Source organism: Neodiprion virginianus, chromosome 2 (genome assembly GCF_021901495.1).
Source record: "Neodiprion virginianus isolate iyNeoVirg1 chromosome 2, iyNeoVirg1.1, whole genome shotgun sequence".
In the NCBI taxonomy this organism is placed as follows: Eukaryota; Metazoa; Arthropoda; class Insecta; order Hymenoptera; family Diprionidae; genus Neodiprion; species Neodiprion virginianus.
In genome coordinates, this window is record NC_060878.1 from 5,769,630 (window position 1) to 5,791,565 (window position 21,936).

The following is a 21,936-nucleotide window of genomic DNA, read 5'->3' on the forward strand; positions in this document are numbered from 1 at the left end:
TGGTGGATCCAATATGGCGGACGAAACTTTGAAATTCGATCGAATCAGGAGAAAAAACTCTGTTCAGGGGTTTTTGGGGTCGCTGATTTCGAATCTGAAGCCAGATTACGAATATTCATTACGGCGAAGAAGTTTTTTGACCATGTTTGATCAAATTTGAACTTCTTTTTCCACCACATTGGATCCAGCATCTTGAATTTCTAAAATCTGATTTCAAATTCGTAATCAGCGAGTACTATTTCTTTACAAAAGTCGACTCAGCACAATAATGTGTGACTCAAAGGGGTTAAGGTTCGACGTATCACGTTGGTAGCACCCTTAAGGTAAGGTCGGTTCGCCGAGGCCAGACTCGTCGGCCATACTCGACGTCTGGTGCTTAGTTAGAAGGCTTGGGGTGGTTGCCAGGGGTTAACGCACCCTTGAATCATTCGTGCAGGCGTCGTTTCGTCCAGTCGTCGTTGCGCTAGGTTAAGAATGAATGGGATCCACGGTCCGAATCGGATGTTGGAAGAAGCGCGGAAAAAGATCTTTAACGAATCTCAAGGAATTTTATTTAAGATATCGAAATAGTGAAAACGATGAAACGACATTTTTACTCTGATAAATAAAAATTAGCACCACAAATTAAAAAATTTTGAAAAATAAGAATAATCTTTCAATTTCAACAAATTCACGCAAGGGAGGATGACGAAAAAAAAAAAAGAAGTGAAAATATGAGTACGACGTTTCGGATCTAATTTTGTACATTACACTCTCTATTTATGTTATATACACACTTTGTGTGTTTGGATGATGCGATGCTTTCGTTCGTTCGCACGTATAATAAACCCACGTGGTCTCTAACGGGAAGAAAATAGAACGTTTTATTTTTATAAATAGAACTATACGGAGTATATTTACGAAGCGGTAAAGTTCGAAAATATCGAAATTCCCCCTCGCTCAATGCTGTTTTCTGTTGTTGCTGATGCTGCTGTTGCCGTTGCCACTCCACCAAATCAACTCGAACTCGTCTCTTTTGTGCTAAGATTATAAATAACGACATAAACAACCGGTTGCAATTATTTATATTGAGATATACGTATAGGGGTAAAATAACTTGGCCCCGGGTAAAACATTCCAGTGTCTCGTTTTTTTTTTATCTTGATTTATATAAACCTCGAAATAATTACGAATTATTGTCGATAATATTGTTATTGTTATTAATATATATAAATATATATACATATATAATTTAATTGGACTATTTTGATTAATATTGAATTTGAGAATATAGTTATAAAATACAATGTACATCGTTGTACAGTTCGAGAAAAGAAATCCGCTAGATTTCGATGATTAGAATAACTGCGAATACTCGATGATAATGATAAAATTTTGACGGATTCATAATTACACAACGTTCGAATTGCATCCACCGCGGCAAATTATTTGAGATGAGATGACAGGTTCGCTGCGGTGTATTATTAAAAACAACAATAATAACGATAATAATAAGAATATCTAGACCAAGTCTTTGCTCATTCAGTATTATATGTTTAAATGGACGTAGGCATATTACGTCAATTTAAATGTCGTGCCGAATGATTGTGCAGAGGAGATTTTAAACTGACCTATGATCACGTTTTCGTCTTAATAATAACGAACGAGCGTTGTGTAAAAAAAATTTTAAAAGGTAAAAAAAGAAAATTAGGACAAGCATACGTCAACCGTTCTCTTCTTCTCTCTTTTTTCCCCATATCATTGCCATTGATCGCTTTACTCTCGGGCCATACGTGCGTGAATATTGCACACGTTCGGCGAGAGAGAGAGAGAGAGAGAAAGAGAGAGAGATACGATTTAATTCGTTACCTTAAATGGGCCGAATTGATCTCTCGCGGTCAGCAGCTTCTTTGAGAGTGAACCGAGATCTCTGGCTGCGATTGGCAGCTCCTAATATGCCGTAAAAATTCAATGCTTACCACGATCCACTCTCTTATACTTCTCCTTGTTTCTTCTGTGATTTAGTAATTTCGTTTTAACGACGAGGGCGATAATGATTATGATAATGACAGTGATAACGATAATGATGATGATGCAGGTATGCGACGAGATTTGATTCGAGGAAATTGGTTGGCTAAACATCGATAATACGATATTTATCAATATCATTGCGAGATATAAATTGTATTGATCGAATATTTATCTTGTTGTTACATACATCGCGGCCGGGTTGAAGTTCCGAATTTGAAAAACTTTACGAAAGCGCCTGATTGAAAAATGAAAATAGTTATGGACTGGGCGGTAACCGGAACTAAAAAATTCTCCCAGTGCAAGATTCCGAAAATTCAAATTACGTTTGCGCAATGTTCCGAAGAGTAAAAAAGTTCCGATAGAGATAAATTACGAAAAATAAAGTTCGATGGAGTCAAATTCGAAATATTAAAATATACCCACACAGCGTAGTTTACTCAAACAGTGGGTGTAAAAAATCGGAATGATGACCTGGATTCCAAACGTTAAACTATCGAAAATCCGAAACAAAGAAAGATCCAAGTGGTGAAATTTCACCGAGACAGAAATTCACGCAACTGAAAATCTTCAATCATTCGGAACTTCGATGTTTCAGATTTTTAAATTTTCTCATTTTTCATTTTCTCGCGTTCGGAACTTTTCAAATTTCAAATTTCAACCCCCTACCTATATTTCCAATTAAGCTATACGAAGAAGAATCTCTTTAACAATAGAAAAATAGAAAATATATCGGGCCTGTAAAGGTAAGCTTAGATCGCGTCGATTCTTCGATTCAAATCGCTTTTAGAATTTTTGAAATTCTTCCTAACTGATAAGAATACCAACAATTTGACAATTATACCCAATTTGCACGATTATATCGTAATAAAAACCAATATTAGAAGTACACGTAAAATGCGTTCTCGTTACGTCAATCGACGCTCCTAATCACTTTAAACTCTTATTTACTCGCACCTAGTTTATGTATACAAGTATATATCATTACATACGTGTGTGTGTTTGTATATATAATCAATCAATTAAACGTCACAACGGGGTTTATCCTCTCCTCCTTTGGTTACCTCATCGCATATTATCGTTATTACCATTATCATTATCGTCATCATCATCATCATCATAAGCCAACCGTTCTCGACGATTCAAACGACTCGTCCAAATTCAATTATGTATATTGATATGGAAAAGTAACCGACGATCATTTCAATATTCAGAGTGCGTTGCACTCCGGTGGCGTCTGACGTTTGTGATTCAACGGTTATTCCACCAATTTTTCAACACATACGCTATAATGGTCTGTAATCATTGATGACTGCAGAGTATGTCGAATATGAGTCAGAGACTTTCACGGATGTGGATAAAAAAAAGAAAAATATGAGAACGATTACTTTCTATTTGGGATTACGTCTTACGTTGAAATTGACTGAAAAAATTTTCAACGTTCAAAAACTAGGTTTGTCAATTACAGTAGTCATGATTAATGAATTGATCGAGTTGTGACTAAGAAAAAATAAGATGAAAAAAAAAAAAAAAAGAAAAGAAACGAACGGAATTTGAATGACTCGGTTTACTTTCCTTTTCTCGGGTGCATAAATCTCTTCGTTATTTGTAACACAAATTAAATCCGTCGATTTTAATTAACAAAAATAATACGGCGATTTTCTTTTTCTTTTATTTTTCATAATTGTCGCTACATTTTGCGAATATTCATACCTTTCCACTTCGTCTTAGTTTTTTCTTTCTTTCTTTCTTTCTTTCTTTTTTTTTTTATTTTTTTTTTTACTCCAGTACGCGTTACGCGCGATACATCCCTACGAACGTTTGTCGTACTCGGGAGTAGGCGTGTAAATCACAGGTATGTCGTTGCAACGTGTCGTACTATGAACGATGACGTCACGCCGACTAAACGCAGACCGTACTATACGCGTTTTTGCCTTACACACGGCGAACAACGGCCACATTTTTTTTCACACACTCCCGTCTCCGCGCGTGTAAAATTACAAAATATACACATATCGTACAGGGTTCGCTTGTAGGTGTGTATCGTTTATGCGCTTTTACACGAGAGAACCGCGATACGGACGACACGATTGGTGAGAAGGAGGAGGAAGACCGTCTGTGCGTTGTATTATCAATACCTACGTCCGTTTACATATACACGTATTCCTATCGAACGAACTACGATGATGTCATTACCGGCTTCGAACACGCTGTAAAAACATTTACGTTCGTATCACGTTATTCTGTCTATGTATTTCTTTATTCTTCTTCTTCTCTCCTTTTTTTTTCCCCTTACTTTCCTTCCATCTCCTTTCCCACCAAGTCATTCGTCGATGACTGCAAAGAAGAAACGATACATACATATATTGATTGAATTATACGTACCTTCATATTATATCGAAAAACTCGAATCCATGCGTTACATGCATACACGTATGCATATATATATACACACACACACATATGTCGGGTAACACGTATTTTGGCGATTATATTGTTGTGTTAGCGTATGTACTCGTATATAACGTATGTATTCATGTGTGTACCATACTTTGTATGCAAAAAAGGAGATATTGTTCGTCTTATCCAATTCTTGTTACGTTTGGATGTCTGTATTGAGGTGATGTATGTATACGTATAATACTTGCGTACATGTTAGGTATAGTATAAAATTATGCGCCACATTTGTACATTGTACATCCATACGTACGTCCTTGCCGTCCTTTTCATTATTATACATACATATATATATATATATGCATACATATATATATATGCATATTTGTATATTATGTATAATGAATACCTGTAGTATGATGGACATTTGTACACGTTATCCTCATTATCGTCTGATAGGTATTTGTTTGGTTTCTTTTATCATTTCATTCCTGCGCCATTTGAACAACGACAGATTCTTTTCTATTTATTTATTTTTTCCTTTTGGTTCCTTTTACTCTTTATATTCTTCGTATACATATATCAATATTGTCGCTAACTACCGGATGTGTGCGTACCTCTGTCGGCGAATAGATATTGATTGAATGTACGCGAGGAATCAATTTTACAATATTTATTTGCAGACATTGCGATATTGTCGAAAGTTTAATTCCTGTACAATTATTGCTGGTTGGAAGAAAAATGTCTGGTAGACGTGAATGCGGGATAGGTTGCGGGGGAAAAAAAAAAAAAAAACAAAAACAATCACAATCAAGAAATCAACCGACCGGAATTGTAACTCGATACTCACAAAAATTTACACAGTTCAATTCACAAACCCCTGATTCATTTATCTCGAGTCTCGTTCACTTCTCGTCAAAGTTGAAACAGGAAATAATCTAAATTTAATACAAATTTAATGCAAATTGCGTGTGCGTGTGTGTATATATAATGTATTTAAGTTTATAGCTTGACAAAATTTATTCTCTGTAATTGATAAATTGACGGTTATAAAATTGACAATTTGTATCACAAGTAGGTTTATTTATAAACATGTAACATATATCTGACAGAATTTTATCGCGTTTTTTTTTCTTTAATCTAAATTAGTGTATCTTTGAGTGTGTTGTTGTTATTATTATTATCATCATCATCATTATCATTGTTATTTTTATGACGGTTTAAGGGTTTTTTTCTGTCTTCTCTTCACGTGTTTTTTTTTTTTTTTTGTTTTTTTTTTTTTGCTTCTTCGAGTGCGTACAAAAATTGTATGCGTCTACACATATATCGTTGTAATTTTACATAAGTATATGTAATGAATTTTGCACTCCCAATGATAAATGATTCACCTTTCGTTAATTGCGAGTCCGTTTTATCTGAGATAAGTGACAATGAATTATTGGTGAAAACATTATGGCGCGCGATGTGTAACCGAAACTTAACACATACGTTGTGTACGTGTAATACATAGGCAAGTCTCATACTTGTTACATATACGTGTGATTCAACAGCGCGGACGGCGTTGTTTCGCGTCTATGTGGTTTTTTTTTTTTTTTTTTCTTTTTTTTTTCCCCCTTTAAATCATCATCTTATAAACATGCGTACGCCTGTTGAATATACATAGATACGTGTGTAACATGTATTGTAATTACAATGACGATAACGATCCTTCCTTGTTGTTGAATTGTTCATATTTTTGCAACAATCATTCTTGCAGGCTGCTCGAAATATCGATGATAATGCACGTGTGAAAGCATGAACACGAATGACGAGTTTTTAAAACCTTTTACGCCTATTGTTTTATAACAATTAATCGATCAGTCAATTAGAAATAAGCTTTTTACAACCATCGCACGTTTCTGCAGTATAATCATATGGGAAAAATTACTTATAAGCTGGTGGGATAGAAAGAAAAATATGAAAAAGCAAAAGAGAAATAGACAAAACCATTACAATCGGCAGGGAATGCCCCGTACGTAATTATAATTGTATACACGCACTGTACATACCAAATAGTTGATAAACAAAGGAATTGAAGCTGGTATACAATGCCCAGCAGGCAGCGTGTCAGGTTGTGGGTGCGGTATGTCGTACACGCAACACACGAATGCATATGTATACGAATATCGGGTATGGGTGTTAAAATGATAAAACACCAATAGGAAAATCGTGTTCCAGGGACGCTTCGCCTGCTGACCTGCACCCATCTCGACGTTTGTTAACAAGTACTAAAACCTGCATCATGTGTGTGTGTGTGTATATATACAATACATACATCTGCATACATACGCCGGGACAATCTCTTGAAACTTGAAAATCAACCGCGCATGCGCGAGTTTTATCGGCTGTTCGCGCAGGCTGGCCATCCCGAGTTTCAGCTGTCAAACTTTTTCCGCCGGCGATGTGGTTGATACGAATTTTCGAGGTTAGAATCTCAAATAATTGAGGCGGCGACTCGGAAAGGTTTGGGAAGCATTTCGTTATCGGGTCGGAAAGTCGATTCTTCAAAGAACGGTCGGGATTCAACGCTTACGCTCATTGAAAATTCAAACGTACACATTTTGCGTAGGTTGGCCCGCCTGCATCGCGGACAAGAACATCGCTGCGGGAATATTTCGCCGACCAATGAGATTGAATTATTCGGCGCACGCGCGGATGATTTTCAAGTTTCAAGAGATTGTTCCGGTATGTACACGTACGGTGTATTTACCCACCTGCCTCGGACCTGTGGGCATTACTCGCGTCTATGCATGTGTACATGTGTGTGTACGCACACGTACAGTAAAATCACACAGGCATTCCTGCCTACCTGCGCATCGCTGCTACATGGACACCTTTAACGAATATAAAACTGGTTGCCCGACGAACTGCGAGTAAACGCATAGCCGGAAAAAATCCTAAAACCATAAACGACTGGATGGGATGGGAACCGATGTGCCGGGGATTAATGTTTACCTTTCAGAGTGTATATTCGTTGTGTGATATGCGTGTATGCATGTCACGAGTTGTACCTACGTAGCAGGGTTTTGCAAACATCCCCTGGAACCTTTTTTTTTTTTTCTTTTCTTTCACTCGTTCTTTCTTTCAATTTTTCTTACTTTCCTCCTTCTTTTTAATTTACGGTCGCAAGGGAAAGCCTGAGAAATTATTACCGGTCACGTATTGTGCAAACGATACCTACGGGAAACCATTTTTATCTCTTTTTTTTTCCCTTTCTTTCGGTGTTTACATGTTCCGTTCGATGAAAAGAGACAAACGCTTTTCAAGTTTCGTCATCACGCGAATATGTCGTAGGAAAGTTTCATAAATTTAACTATTTTTTTTTTCTCTCGTTCTTTCATTCGTTTCTTTCATAGATTTTTCACTCGACCGGCGGGAGGGAGGATAAAAATAAAGGAACGAACAAACACGAAAATGTTGACGAAATTCGACAGGTTGATGAAAAAGAACTCGGTAACGAACCTTTTTCCTTTTGTTTTTTTTACATTTCTTTCCGTCTCCTTCGAAGAATATATCGCGAATGGTAATCAATTGAATTACAAAATCGAGATCTCGTTATACATTTTCTAATTTCACTCACGTCGTATTCCAGGATTGTACTGTATATAATAAGCGGGACGAACAAATTAAACTATATTATGTAAATAATATATTACGCATAATAGCGGAACTTTAAAACCTGCGAAGATCGCGTCTCTGGTTGAAAGAAGATCACTCGTAAATACGTACGTTCGTTCAATATGAAAATGGTCGGGGAAGAAAAAAGAGGAGAAAAGTAATAATGAAAAAAAGTAGAAAAAAAGTAGGAAAAAAAAAAGAAAATGAAAAAAAAATCAAATTAAATCGATGTTTACACAATAACGTGATTATATCGTTACGCTTCTATGAAATATGAATAATTGTCGCGAACAGTCGGTGTCAACGTGCAGCTGATCAGTTCAAGTTATTATCGTCGCGACTTGCGGGGTTCGTAAGTTCATAAGTTCAAAGTCCGTTGCTGAAACAATCATTATTACCACACGATATATACGTATATACGTAAACGTTAACACACGCAACACGCGAACGTAATACCTATTAGCTCGTTATTCTTAACGACGAAACTTGATCTTGTATACCCACCTTACCCATAAAGAGGGTGCAAACTGGAAACAGAAGCGTTTATACTTGCGTATAATAATAATAAATCGAAGGTATAACCTTAAGTTTGTAAAATGTAATCTCCAGTCCGGATATAATATTTTTTTATTTTTTCCTTCATTTTTCTTTCCTCCTTATTTTCAGTTAAAATCCTGAAGTCGGGTTATCTTTTTTTCTTACTTACTTTCGTACGGTGCGAGTGCCAAAGTTAAAAAAAAAAAAATTATTTACAGATCAGGGTATTGTATATTGTATTATGTACACATGTACAAATTGTATGATATATACAAGATCCTCATTCGTCGGTAGTAGATTTTTCCTCGAAATAATAAAAAAAAAAAAAAAATGAATGATAAACATTAATCGACCTAAAAATTTTACCTTCTCTCGATTAATTTTTCTTTTTCTTTTTCTTTTATTTCGCTCTAATTTCGTACGAATGCAAATTTACGTGAAATATGTGAAACATATGTATATATAAATCGCTCGAGTTGCGTACAGTCTAAATTAGTAATTACGCCCTGAAGTTTCATAATCATCATCGGCATTATTCGCTTGACAGGCCATTTAAAAATGGTAAGCTTTATGTCGGTACATGTAATGATGATGATGATGATGATGATGATGTTGATAATAAGGTAGAGTTTAACATGTGTGTGACATAATTAGGTACGTGTGGCGTTACTTTGTCACACACACATATATTTATATATATATATGTACATATAGGTTGACGAGAGTCTTCTCGTGGCGTTTAAGCTCCGCGGGCAAAGACGCCTCCTTATAAGGGAAAGCGTCCTTAACCCGGTTCGACGTCGCGTCGGCCGATCGGAGGAAGAGAAAAGGATATTATTACACGTATAAACGGCGAGGAAAGGAAATTTTTACCCGGTTGTTTAATACAGAGTTGTTTACTTAACGAGTCGCCGCTGCGGCCAATCCGCGAAGAAGAAGAAGAAGAAGAAAATCCCGCGGCCGCGCCGCGATCAGCACGAAGTTTTAAAAGTCTCGCGAAGAGAATAAGAGGAGAATTACGCTTGCCGCGAGCAAAGCCCATCGGCAACGGGCTGCCTTATATGGTCGCCCTATTTACTTACCTCCTCTCATTGTCAGACTCTCTCACTCTCGTTCGCCATTCGCACGGTGACGTTAAACTTTTCTGCGATGCTTACGGATTATTGACGAACGGCGTTTTTTTTTTTTTTTTTTTTTTTTTTTCTTCCACGTCGAGTAACATCCGTGAAATCGTTGGTTTTTCAAACTGTCGAGACAGGCGAGACGTGCGATTACGATCATAGAATGTCAACGACTAACAGAGGATGCGTAATTAGATTTAAATATATTTACGGTTGTGCTGTTACTGTTATTGACAATAATCATTGATGAATTTCTTTTTTTAATTACCGCTTTGAGTCGGTGTGATAATTTTTTTTTTTCTCCACATTTTCGATACAATCACACTCACACTTTTCTTCTACTTTCACAAAACAATATCCCAGGTCGTTCCGAGATATTCGTCGAAGTAATAAATAACACATTAAAATTCGATGAGCAATTAAAATATATATTCAGCAATGTACGTATATATTTATATATATATATATATATGTGTGTATATGTATAAAGATCACATATGTCAAGTTGCCGAATATCCGAGGGTTGTTCTGGAATTTTTTCAACAACGTCATCGGCGGGCATATAATAATAATAATATTTACCACATGCAGGATGCGCTCATGCATACCTTCGTACTTACGTGTGTACATACATACATATATATATATATATGTGTACGTAGGTGTACATACTTGTACCCGCATCGATTACGCATATAATACGTATATACGTATATATGTATATATATATCTACATAACTTGTGTAAACTTATGGATGCATACGTTTAACCGTGGATGTATAACGTAAGCTAAGGAGGAATGTTGGACAGGTCGTCGACATTCGGGCTTGGGGACCGGTTTCAGGGTCTTGTAAGCGACAGATCTCAAAATCCGACGACGAAAGAATACCAATTCAGGCGAAATTAGCCGAGATCGTTCGGGGTCCGAGTGAGCGGTCTGCCTGCATAAATTCGAGTCGCGTCGCGAGACGGAAGAAAAAAACACGACGGGAACGAGCGATAAATAAAAAAAAAATAAAAAAACAACAGCATCGGATAATAATGTCGAAAATAATATTAACGTTATGTTATTTATTTAACGTATTATGTATATTATTCGTTATTGATTCTCGTTTTTTCTTTCTCATTTTCTCTCTGCATCTATTTTTGTACCGCTGTATTTTAAACCCCGTTAAAATTGTTTTTTCATTATCGTTTTGTTGTTGTTGTTGTTGTTATTATTATTGGCTCCGAACTTTTATTCTCGTTTATGAATCGTTGGTAGTTTTTTATTTTTTTTCATTCCCCCAATTCTTGCAGAATCATAAATTATATATATTGTAATAACACACGCTCGTGATTTTGATTTCACTGCAGCAAAGAAATTTTGGCAATTATTATTCCGAGATCGTATGCGGATAAGAGAGATTATTTTGTAATTGATTAGACCGCGATTAGAAATTTTGGAATTTGCAATTTTTTGTTTCCCGATTTTTCGCGCGCAGCGTTGCAATAAATTGATCAAGTACGGACAGATTTTCGGTCAACGATATATTTATTTTTCTTCTTCTTTTTCGCGTATCCGAAGTATTTTCAAGAAGTACATCGAATTTTCGCAGCGCTAAATGCAAACAAACCAAAAATCAATTCTTCAGATCCGTTTATCAAGAAGAGAAGTGAAGAAGAAAAAAAAAAAAAGAACATTGTACACCTCGTTGAAAAATTGATCATGCATTAATTATGTGTATCCAAAGTCACTGATATTAATACCTATTTATTACATTGCACAACGTTCGATGAGATCAAATTTTCCTGAAAGAGCGGCCGAGCAATTGGAAAATATATTAAAAAAAAAAAAAAAAAAAAAAAAACAGAAGAACAAACATTTTCACCGTTGGCGACTGTACCAAATAATTGCCTTTTTTTTCTTCCTCTTACCTTCCCGTCGAAGGACTGGAAACAGAAGGAAAAAAAAAAAAATTAAAAAATATCAAATAAAAGATGGAAAAGAAAAATTGAAAAATTTGCGCAAAAAATGTGTTGGCTTTTTTTTTTATTTTTTTATTTTTTTTTACTTTCATCCTTTTCGTCAACACCTACACGCCCCGCGGAATCGTCATTGCGAGTGACACGTGTGGGCCGAGAAAGAAAATACTGTGCAATGTAAACGTGCGCAGAGTGAATTGTTCATGGTTATACGGTTAGCGGTATTTATACAACTCTCTGTCTCTATTCGATTCTGTGTGTGCGTGCGTATATATATATATATATATATATATATATATATATATACATATATATGGCGGTCAGCATGGATGACGAATAGAATCGATCTTGCTATTACATGGGCACAGGTATACATACATACACTATACATGCATACATGCATGTATAAATTTTATGTTTACCTACAAACGCACACACACAAAGTTGACTCTTTAATATGATCGTCATTGTCATTATTATTATTATTATTATTATTATTATCATCATTGCGCACACACGTATGGTCGCGTATGTAATCCAGAAGTGTTTGGTTTTATCTACGATACACTGACGAATATACCTGCCTGGTTGCTGCCTGCATGCCTGCCTCTATCAGGGGAATGTATTTAATGCGATGATTCACGTTAGGAGAAGAGAAGAGAAGTGAAGTGAATAATGATAATAAAAATAACAATAATAACAATAATAATAATAATAATAATAAGAATTCCGGCGATACGTAGAGCTGCAGTAATGTTCAAGGTGAAATAAGAAGGTAGAAGAAGGTCGTCGGTCGGTCCTTATCTTACTCGCGCTAATCGTAAAGAAGCGAAGAAAGAACTCCGGTACATACATATACCTTGATGCATTTTTTTTTCTTCGAAATGCTCGTGCATGTGATCACGAATTCCACGAGAATAATCTCCCGAAACGTTTTTAACGGGGTTACACATTTGGTTTTTTTTTTTTTCCAAACATCTCTTTGCCGCCGTCTATTTTCGAAATCGAGGAGATATCTTTAAATTTCTTACAGACGAGTTGTAATTTTCTTCAACGGTCGTTGAATATGAACGATCGTTTTGTTATCGATGAATTTTGGATCATTTTTTGTTTTACCGCTTTTTCTTTCCATCTTCTTAACGACGATCATCTTTTTCCCCGTATAATTAGTTGAGCTTTCGAGATTCCATGAAACACGGCGATTAGTTCGCGATTCGAATGATTTTTCTCGAAAGAAATAAAAAAAAAAAAAGAACAGCCGGATTTTGAATCCTGGAATTTCGTCTGTCGTGAGTAAATTTTCTTGTTAAATGTTTTATTTTATTGTTTTTGTCTATTTGAAGAAATCTTCCGCTGATCTTCACGTAATGAGAATGCTCATTCGTCATTATATCAGGTTGCTCTTTATTTGGGGTTCGGACAAAATTTTCACCGGGACGCCGCCTAGATTTTTTTTCGAAATCATAAAACAAAAAATATCTGTATAAAATTTCAAGCCTCTATTTCAACTGGAACAGTTTTAAATGTAACGTACGTGTAGTTTTTCAACAACCAGTTAATTCGTTACAATGACAGGAACAAACCGTGAAAATTTCAAATGTTTATCATAATTTTATAACATATTTCTTTTTTTTATGTCATTTTATGGTTTTACACCTTGTGAATGCGTTACTTATTCGACACCGTGTTCGTTGTATCAGCGACCAGATAACTCGTCGTGTTCGTGGAAATGATGATTGTACGGAGGTTGTATACCTACGCGATAGATATACAATACATGCCGCCTGGATAGATAGATAGATAGATAGAAAGAATCAACCTCGTTATTATAGCGGTACGATAACACGGAAAGCGATTTCGTTTACGGACTCACGAAATGCGGGCTTTCATTCATTCCAGACATGCTCGAATGTGTAATACGAGAAAGAAAAAATGTCGTTTCTTGAGATTAGGATTTTTTTTTTTTTTAGAGGAGAAACGATTTTTCACGCAACTGTAGTTTGGTCGAAATTCAATTTCTTCTTCTTTTTTCCTCTCTCGGTGAACATTAATTTCGCAAGAAAGTTTTAAAGGCAACGGAATTTAGATGCCGATCAGAAGAAGAACATAATACCGAAGATGGAATAATTTCGAAAAAAATCATTCCTCTTCCTTTTCTTTTCACGGAAAAAGCTTGTTCGTCAAAGTAATGTCACGTGGAAATTCAATGCCGACGATTCCTTTTTTCTCACCTTAAATTGAAGAGGAATGAGAGAAAAAAAAATAGAAGAAATTGTTAATAAAATTAAACCGATGCGGTCGGACGTCGAGTTTAACACATTTTGTGAAAATTTTGTTTCTCAATTTTTTTTTCTTTCTCATTTATATACGTGCGTGGAAAGCACGTTCTCTAAGAATTGTATTAGATATATATATATATATATATATATACGTACATAGTATAAGTTGTAATTTATTGTTAGTAATAACGGAGCACACGGCGTATAAATTTATATTCGAAATGCACTTGCTAAGCGTATTAATATGTATAACTTATACACCGTAATGGGATTTAGAGATTATAAATATATTGTACGACTGGCGGAATGTTGAATCAATTACGTCACTGCTTCTGCTTCTGCTACCAATGGCGGTGCAGCGCTGAGGTATGTAATTGCTGCCATATCATATTATACACGAGACGAGAGAAAAGACCTCGTGACGTATATGGATCTATGTAGGTACATACGTACAATGTATACACGAATAATACGCATGTGCAGTGTATCGGATTTACCGTATTAACCGTAACTCGACGATCCGATATGCCGATAATGAATTAATATAATATGTGTATGACTCTATGCGTGTAGAGAAATTTTTGGTTAACTATTTTCATTTTTTTACCACTACTTCATTTTTTTAAAACTCTATGCAGGGATTTTCGGGATCGCTGATTGGATCTGCCACACTGAATTTTCAAAATCTTACTTCAGATTCGTACTCAGCGACATCCGACACAACGCATTTGTTATTATTATTGTTGTTATTATTATTTTTTTTTTTTTCATTCGATCAGTGAAATTTCAAATGTTATTTGTTATTTTCGCTATACATATATGTACGCTTGTATCTGCAACGTACTTTCATACGAACGAATATTTAGGAGCAACATATATATTAGCGCTATTTGGTACATCTACCTACTGTATTAGAACTTTGCAATTCTTATCTTCTAGGCGTGGCAAGCAACAGGTGAATACCTCGATGGTGTTCAATTGATCGGGCGAGAATTAAATTCATGTTAACTAAACTTTTGTCTAGCTTAAAATACGTCGCGTAGGTGCAATATGTAACGTAGATACATACGTAGGTGACATGTTTCTATTGCGTAACGATATACAGCGTGTTTGTTTAAAAAAAAAAAAAAAATTCGTCATCGTCCATCTTTTGCGAGATATTGAAATTCTGTAATTTTTTATTTTATTTTATTTTTTTTCCACACCAAGCGTGTACTATTAGAAATAATTGAGTTTGAAAAATTTTTAAATTTTTCAATTTTGTCTTCTTCCAACGATGAATAAATAATTACTCGATTAATTATCCACGAACAAGTATTGTCGCGGCAATTTTGCAGTAAACTTCATTGTAAATTTTTTGTTTGCTTTTCTTGATCACGTCCGGACGATATTTGCACGCGATAAATTTGATATCTTATTTGCGCGGATTTTTTGGCGAATTCCTTTGTAACTCGTGTGAATTATATATTTCTTTGGAAAAGAAAAACAGATTTTGAATTTCTGCAGCGGTTGATGTTCTATCATCAAGTTTCCGAGTGTGAGTGTGTGTACGTAAGTACGTATAAATATAGATTAATTCCGCGAGGCGATGAGGGAGAGAATGAGAGAGAATGAGAGAGAGAGAGGGAGAGATGAGATGTTCTTCTTGCAGGCAAATATCTTCAATGCGTGCCTGCAGCCTGCAGAAAGGCTAATTTTGGTCTAATGCATCTTGATCGGTGAAACGCTTCGTGATTATCATCTTAACCGTCTTATTTTCAAACGGCTATTTTATTGATTTATCGTTTATTCTTATCGTTATTTTATTACTACGTATATATTATCGCAATTAACGACCCGGCACATTATCAACCTACATCGAAAATTATTATAAACAACTCTTCTCGGTCTTATTATAACGCATAATACACGACGATAAACAATTAACCGAATGACCGGCCGTTCTTGCACTCGCTGCATTTACACACACACACACACATATATATGTGTATATATGTATTCAGGATTGGCCGTTCGATGAAATGTTTATGCGACAAGTTGAAAAATCTTGAGTTGATCTTGATGAAAAGAAAATCCTCAAAGTTTCGATGCTCTATCTGACTATTAAAGGGTACTGGCAGATTTATTTATTTATTTATTTTTTTTTTTTTTTCGACGCCATGGCGAATATTCCATGACGAAAAATTGAGAATGCTTGAGTAAAATGTATTTTCAATCTATTTGTCCATCATTTGATATTTTTGAATCGTCATAAAATTTAAAAAGATCAAGGTGCGAATGAATATAAATAAAATGTTATTTTATAAGAGAACAATAAACAAACAAATCTCCATCGTATGTATACGAAAGATCGTATTTGCTGTTTCGTGCAATTTTATTACATGTACATATTACAATGTTCACAGCACAGAGGTGAAAAGAAAAATCAAGTTTTGACGAAAGATGACTTTGATTGGGTGGACAAAAAAAAAAAAAAAACTTGATTTTTTCCCTCAGTTTCTGTTTCATCGCATAGTTCAAGATTCTGATTAAAATATGCTTGTATATGTATCGTTAAATCACTCCTTTGAACCGGTAAATACATCGCGTGCATTTTGCATCGCCGTAAATTTATATCCGTTGCAAAATCGCTAAAACGTCGTTCCGCGTTCGCGGTTTTAATGTATACTAAAAATACGCACAAAGGAGGAAGAAAAAGAGAAGGAAAAATAAGCAAAAAAAAAAAAAGAAAAGAATTCATTATTCCTGATTCTCCGATTATGCGAAATAATTGACATGAATTGACAAATCAAACCGGTTTGTTAAAAATACCATACCTATGAAAGAAAATTTGGGGTTATTGTTACATCGTTGAGGGTTAACCGGACACCCGGTATATTGATTACACATTTCTTGACTAGGTGTGTTGGCTCCGCGTGTATATCCGGTTGTTTTCACCGTGTAGGTAATGAAATCATTTCAGGCTCGATTAATTATACCGATTAACGAATTTCTTATTGCCTCAGCTAATTATACGATCGATGTTAATTAGGCATATCCCAATTATTCGCTCCGAAAAATTGTCCCTGATATATTATATACATACACATGATGTATAATCGGTTAAATAAACTGGTTTTTCTTTTTTTTTTTTCTCTTCCTTGCTCCTTTTTCTTCCTTCCTCGCGCTCACAAGATAAAATTTCTTTTCCTCCTTTTATTCAAGCATTTGCCTGCAATAAATTTTGAATATTCATTACACATGATGATTGAACGAAATTTTACGTGTAGAAAATATGAATGCAGTGTTTATTACAACGACGATGATTTATTTTTTTCATCTTATATTTTTCAGACCTACTCCGGCCTCTTCTGCGTCGTCGTGAATCCCTACAAGAGACTGCCGATTTATACAGAGAAAATAATGGAGAGGTATAAGGGTATAAAACGTCACGAAGTACCGCCGCACGTTTTCGCCATAACCGATACGGCCTATCGTTCGATGCTTCAAGGTAAACCTTTTTTTATTTTTTAATTTTTTTATTTTCAAGTCTCAAAGTGATACAAAATTTATTTACTTATTTATTGTAAAAACAGCACATGTAAAGAAATGTTGGAAATTTTTACTTCTCAACGAAAATCCGTATGCAAATTCTTAATACATGCCCAAAAGTTTTACAGAATTTTTTAAACATTCTCCCTGTTGGTTTTATTTCTCCGCCATATTGGATCCGCCATTTTGAATTTTCGAATTTCGAGTTCAGATTCGTAATCAGCGACCCCTAAACCCCATAAATGCAAAATTTCATGCGAATCGAATCTGAGGAAAATGTATGCATGAAAAGTCTAAGATAGATAATAATAATAATATGGCAGACTTTTAAAATTTTTTAATTTTATATCCAGCTTTTATAAAGCGAACGCGGTTGCCGTGAGGATAAATTAATCCGAAGGAAATAAAGTCGTTGATTCGCTGTTCAGTTAAATTCGCAACTGATCGATAAAACTTGCAGATTCACGATTTTGCAGTTATCGTCATTACGAATAATCCGTTTTTACAGTTGAAGAAATTTTATACTCTATTTAACTACGTATCATGTATATTATATTCTTTGACTTCTTCCTTTTATCCCTGTTGTTGTTCTTTTGCAGATCGGGAGGATCAGGCGATTTTATGCACGGGTGAATCCGGTGCCGGTAAAACAGAGAACACGAAAAAGGTGATCCAGTATTTGGCATACGTGGCTGCCTCCAAACCAAAATCAAACGCGGTAAGTTTAAACTTTCATCGAAAGTTTATATAATTTACAAAGTTTGAATAATAAAAATCAATTAATGTGTAAGAAATATATCGATGTATATAAATTTAAAAAATTCTCCCATCAGTTTTGAATAACTACGGACCTGCGATGATATCGTAACGTTCGACTAGCGCGAATTACTTTTGATTCGCGTGTATTATAACTGTATCATTTACAGTCAGCGTAATTCAATACTTTGCAAAGGCTGCAGCCGCTACGGCAATATGACTAAACCGAGCCTATCGCACATCCGAGAATAATAATAAAATCTAAAGTCGCGGTTTGCCAATTCAAAGTAAATACGAAATTCATGTAGACAAGTGTGTTAATTATTATCAGGGTGGCGGCATTTCCCGGTAAAACCGAAAATAGTCAGGGAATCACGATGGAGCACAGGGAAAAACGTAGTTTAATTGTAAATCCTTTTCAAACTTCAGCTACGCTTCGTAAATGGTATTGTTCAATTTCCAATTATTTGTGCGAAACGAAGCAATGCTGTGTGGTTTTTTAGATCCAAGTTTATATATTCAAGGTACAAAACTTTTTGAGCTTTAGGTTATAAATCTGCCCAACATTACCTAAGTTTCATGGGAAAAAGTCGGGAAATTTTATTTGAACACAATTGTTGCCACCACGATTATGATATACCGGCAAAATGTCCTGAAACTTGAAAATCAACCGCGCATGCGCGAGTTTTATCGTCTGTTCGCGCAGGCTGGCCATCCCGAGTTTCATCTGTCAAACTGTTTCTGCCGGCGATGTGGTTGATACGAATTTTCGAGGTTAGAATCTCAAATAATTGAGGCGGCGACTCGGAAAGGTTTGAGAAGCATTTGTTATCGGGTCGGAAAGTCCATTCTTCAAAGAACGGTCGGAATTTAACGCTTATGCTCTTTGAAAATTCAAACGTACACATTTTGCGTACGTTGGCCCGCCTGCATCGCGGACAAGAATATCGCCGCGGGAAGATTTGGCCGACCAATGAGATTGAATTATTCGGCGCATGCGCGGTTGATTTTCAAGTCCCAAGAGATTGTTTCGGTACATGTTCAGGATGTCTTATACTGTGCTTATTACGGTCTCCATGAAAAAAATTTGAAAAACAACCTTAAACTTTGTCTCTATCGTGATTCAGTATTGTAATAATATATTTAATTTAATGAAAATCATTGCAACTTAAATGTGAATGAAACTGCAAACGTTTCGAGGATCGTTGAAACATAAATTGTAATGAAAGAAATAAGAAACGGAACATGGAGAAATATGCGAGAGATTAACGCGTGAGTTGAATTTAACCGCTTGAACCGCAATCCGGAAAAGGTCTCCGCAGGGCGTGTAATAATGAGAAAAACGTTCATAAATCTTACCAACTTACCTTAGATGGTATGATCGTAAGATCATTTCACACTTAACAATCGAGACTCGGCTTAAACGATCCTCTATAGCTGCTCATTCCGTAGCGATAATGAAAAATTTTTGTGAAATCCGTTGAAAGAGCCGGAAACGTTTTTTTTATTTTTAACACAATACACTTACGTAAATCGACAATTTTAGTTATAATAACATTCAGTTTTGAGCGAGTCGTATTGTTTCGCAAAAGAATGTATTTTTTTCTACACATAAATTATTTTTGTCGGTACTTTAAATTCCAAAAAAAAAAGAGAAAAGAAAAAAAGGATATTCGATCAATTCGAAATTGAACAATACCGTAAATTACATGTTTCCGGCTGACAGAGAAGTAGACCGATCGGTATTGAAGAATGCTGTAATTATTGACTGATTCAACCTGTTTCAAACAAATATATATATATACATATATACTTAGACGCAATAAAGTATTCTTTAACCGATAACATAAGAGGTTTCGACGTTACGAACAACGTTTAAAATTATACCTCCTACTTGAAAATGACGCAATACTTACACATTAAAGTGTTTTGACAATGAGCGCGGTTTTTCATTTATTATATACGCGTATATGCATATTACATATTATATGTATGTGTTACATACTTACGGTATACGTATCTCTTCTTTTTCCGTGAAAAAATTATGGGTATCACTCAATTGCACAGTATTCTGGCATTTCTGTACGTAACATACATTTGTGTACAAATATGATAATAAAAATAAATAAATATTTCTTTCATCCATACCCGCCATCACGTGCATAACTTGGCTGCAATATATATACACATACATATATATAGCATATCTGTAGAATATTTGCACAGATGTTACACCATCAACTTGAGCGTTATATTTTATATTTTATTCGTTCGCGTATGATATTATATACGGAGTAAACTGCGAAATGAACACGGTTACTTTATACAGGTAGCTTATATTGAATAGGAAATGGATCGTTGGAGTTGTTCGTGAATTTTTAAATACGAAATTGAAGCATTGTTGTTATTTGCTTATTTTTATTTATTTTTCTTGTTAGTTTATATGCCCTTATTTTGTTTATGAACTTCCAATTCTTAGTCTGTAAAAAATATTATATCCTCAGGTCGAAGAAAAATCTGTAACGTGCAATATCCGAAATTCGGAAATTCCAATGGATTTGAAACAATTTTGAAATCTTGGAATTCACGATATGCGATAATTAAAGGCAGGCTTATTTTTATTGTGTTATATATACACCGTAGCGTTTGTTTACCGTTTCAATTTGAGTACATAGTTTAAAGATCGCAAGCGAGATTCGGTTGAGTCGGGTTAGTTTCATTAGCTCTTCAATTTGCATATATAATGTACGGAAATATTTTTTTACACGTATCAAAATCATTGCCCATATATTTATACATACACACGTATATGCGACAAGTTTTTTTTTTTTTTTTTTTTTATTCCTCATCCTGGTATGAAAATTACAACAATGCTAACCAATTCGAAAATTACCCAAACTGAGGACTGAAAAAAATGTTCGGTTTTTCTTTTTCTTCTACGCAAGAAAGAAAAGGTTGGATGAAAAAAAAAAAAATAAAAATAAAAAAAAACAAAACAAATAACAACAATCATAACGCGGACCAGTTTCGCAGCACATTGTCGTATAAAAAGCTGCGGGTAGTAAATGGCAATGATCGTAAAAGCGAATGGCCAAGATTTGACCTTTGACTTTGACGGTTGCGGCGGAATTCGATTGTTCTTAAATATACACGTAGTAACATACCTTTGATTATACCTAGGTATCTACAAACACTCGGTCTAATTTCTTTGACGACGTTCTGCAGATGTAACTCGTTGATACGTAAATTTATTTGTAAAAATGTTTTATTGATAAAATAGCTATTATATGAGGAAAATTGCATTATTATTATTATTATTATTATTATTAGTATTATATATAATATTATAATAATCATGTGCGTGGCTTGCGGAATTCTTATGTACATTATTACAAACCATATAAGTCGCGTTACAATTTCACAATTTGCAGTTTTATGTTCATCAATGGACGTTCTTGCAGACTCGTAATGTATATAAGAACGTACGTATAGTATACGTGCAATGGTATTTTTATAATCCTGCAACCTCGACATACATCGAATATATTGAGATCGCCTCGCGAATTGATTAACGAGAATATGTATCCCTCAATATATTATATATATATATATACGTATACACATATATAGGTATACCTATAAGGTGCGTGTACCGCTTCAGGTGTATTCTTTCCTTTTTCTTCTTC

General features: G+C 35.0%; 1 protein-coding gene across 3 annotated transcripts in view; it reads left to right on the forward strand.

Moving 5' to 3' along the window:
• The window catches only part of LOC124298199 (myosin heavy chain, non-muscle), a 38,338-nt gene that overhangs the window by 5,893 nt on the left and 10,509 nt on the right, over positions 1-21,936 (forward strand). For all 3 annotated transcript variants that reach the window (XR_006906747.1, XM_046749891.1, XM_046749893.1), the window contains exons 2-3: positions 17,297-17,453; positions 18,094-18,212. Coding sequence is in view for 2 of the 3 variants with exons in the window: in XM_046749891.1 (XP_046605847.1) it covers positions 17,297-17,453; positions 18,094-18,212 (276 nt within the window). In the remaining variant the exon portion in view is untranslated. The remainder of the gene's footprint in view (positions 1-17,296; positions 17,454-18,093; positions 18,213-21,936) is intronic.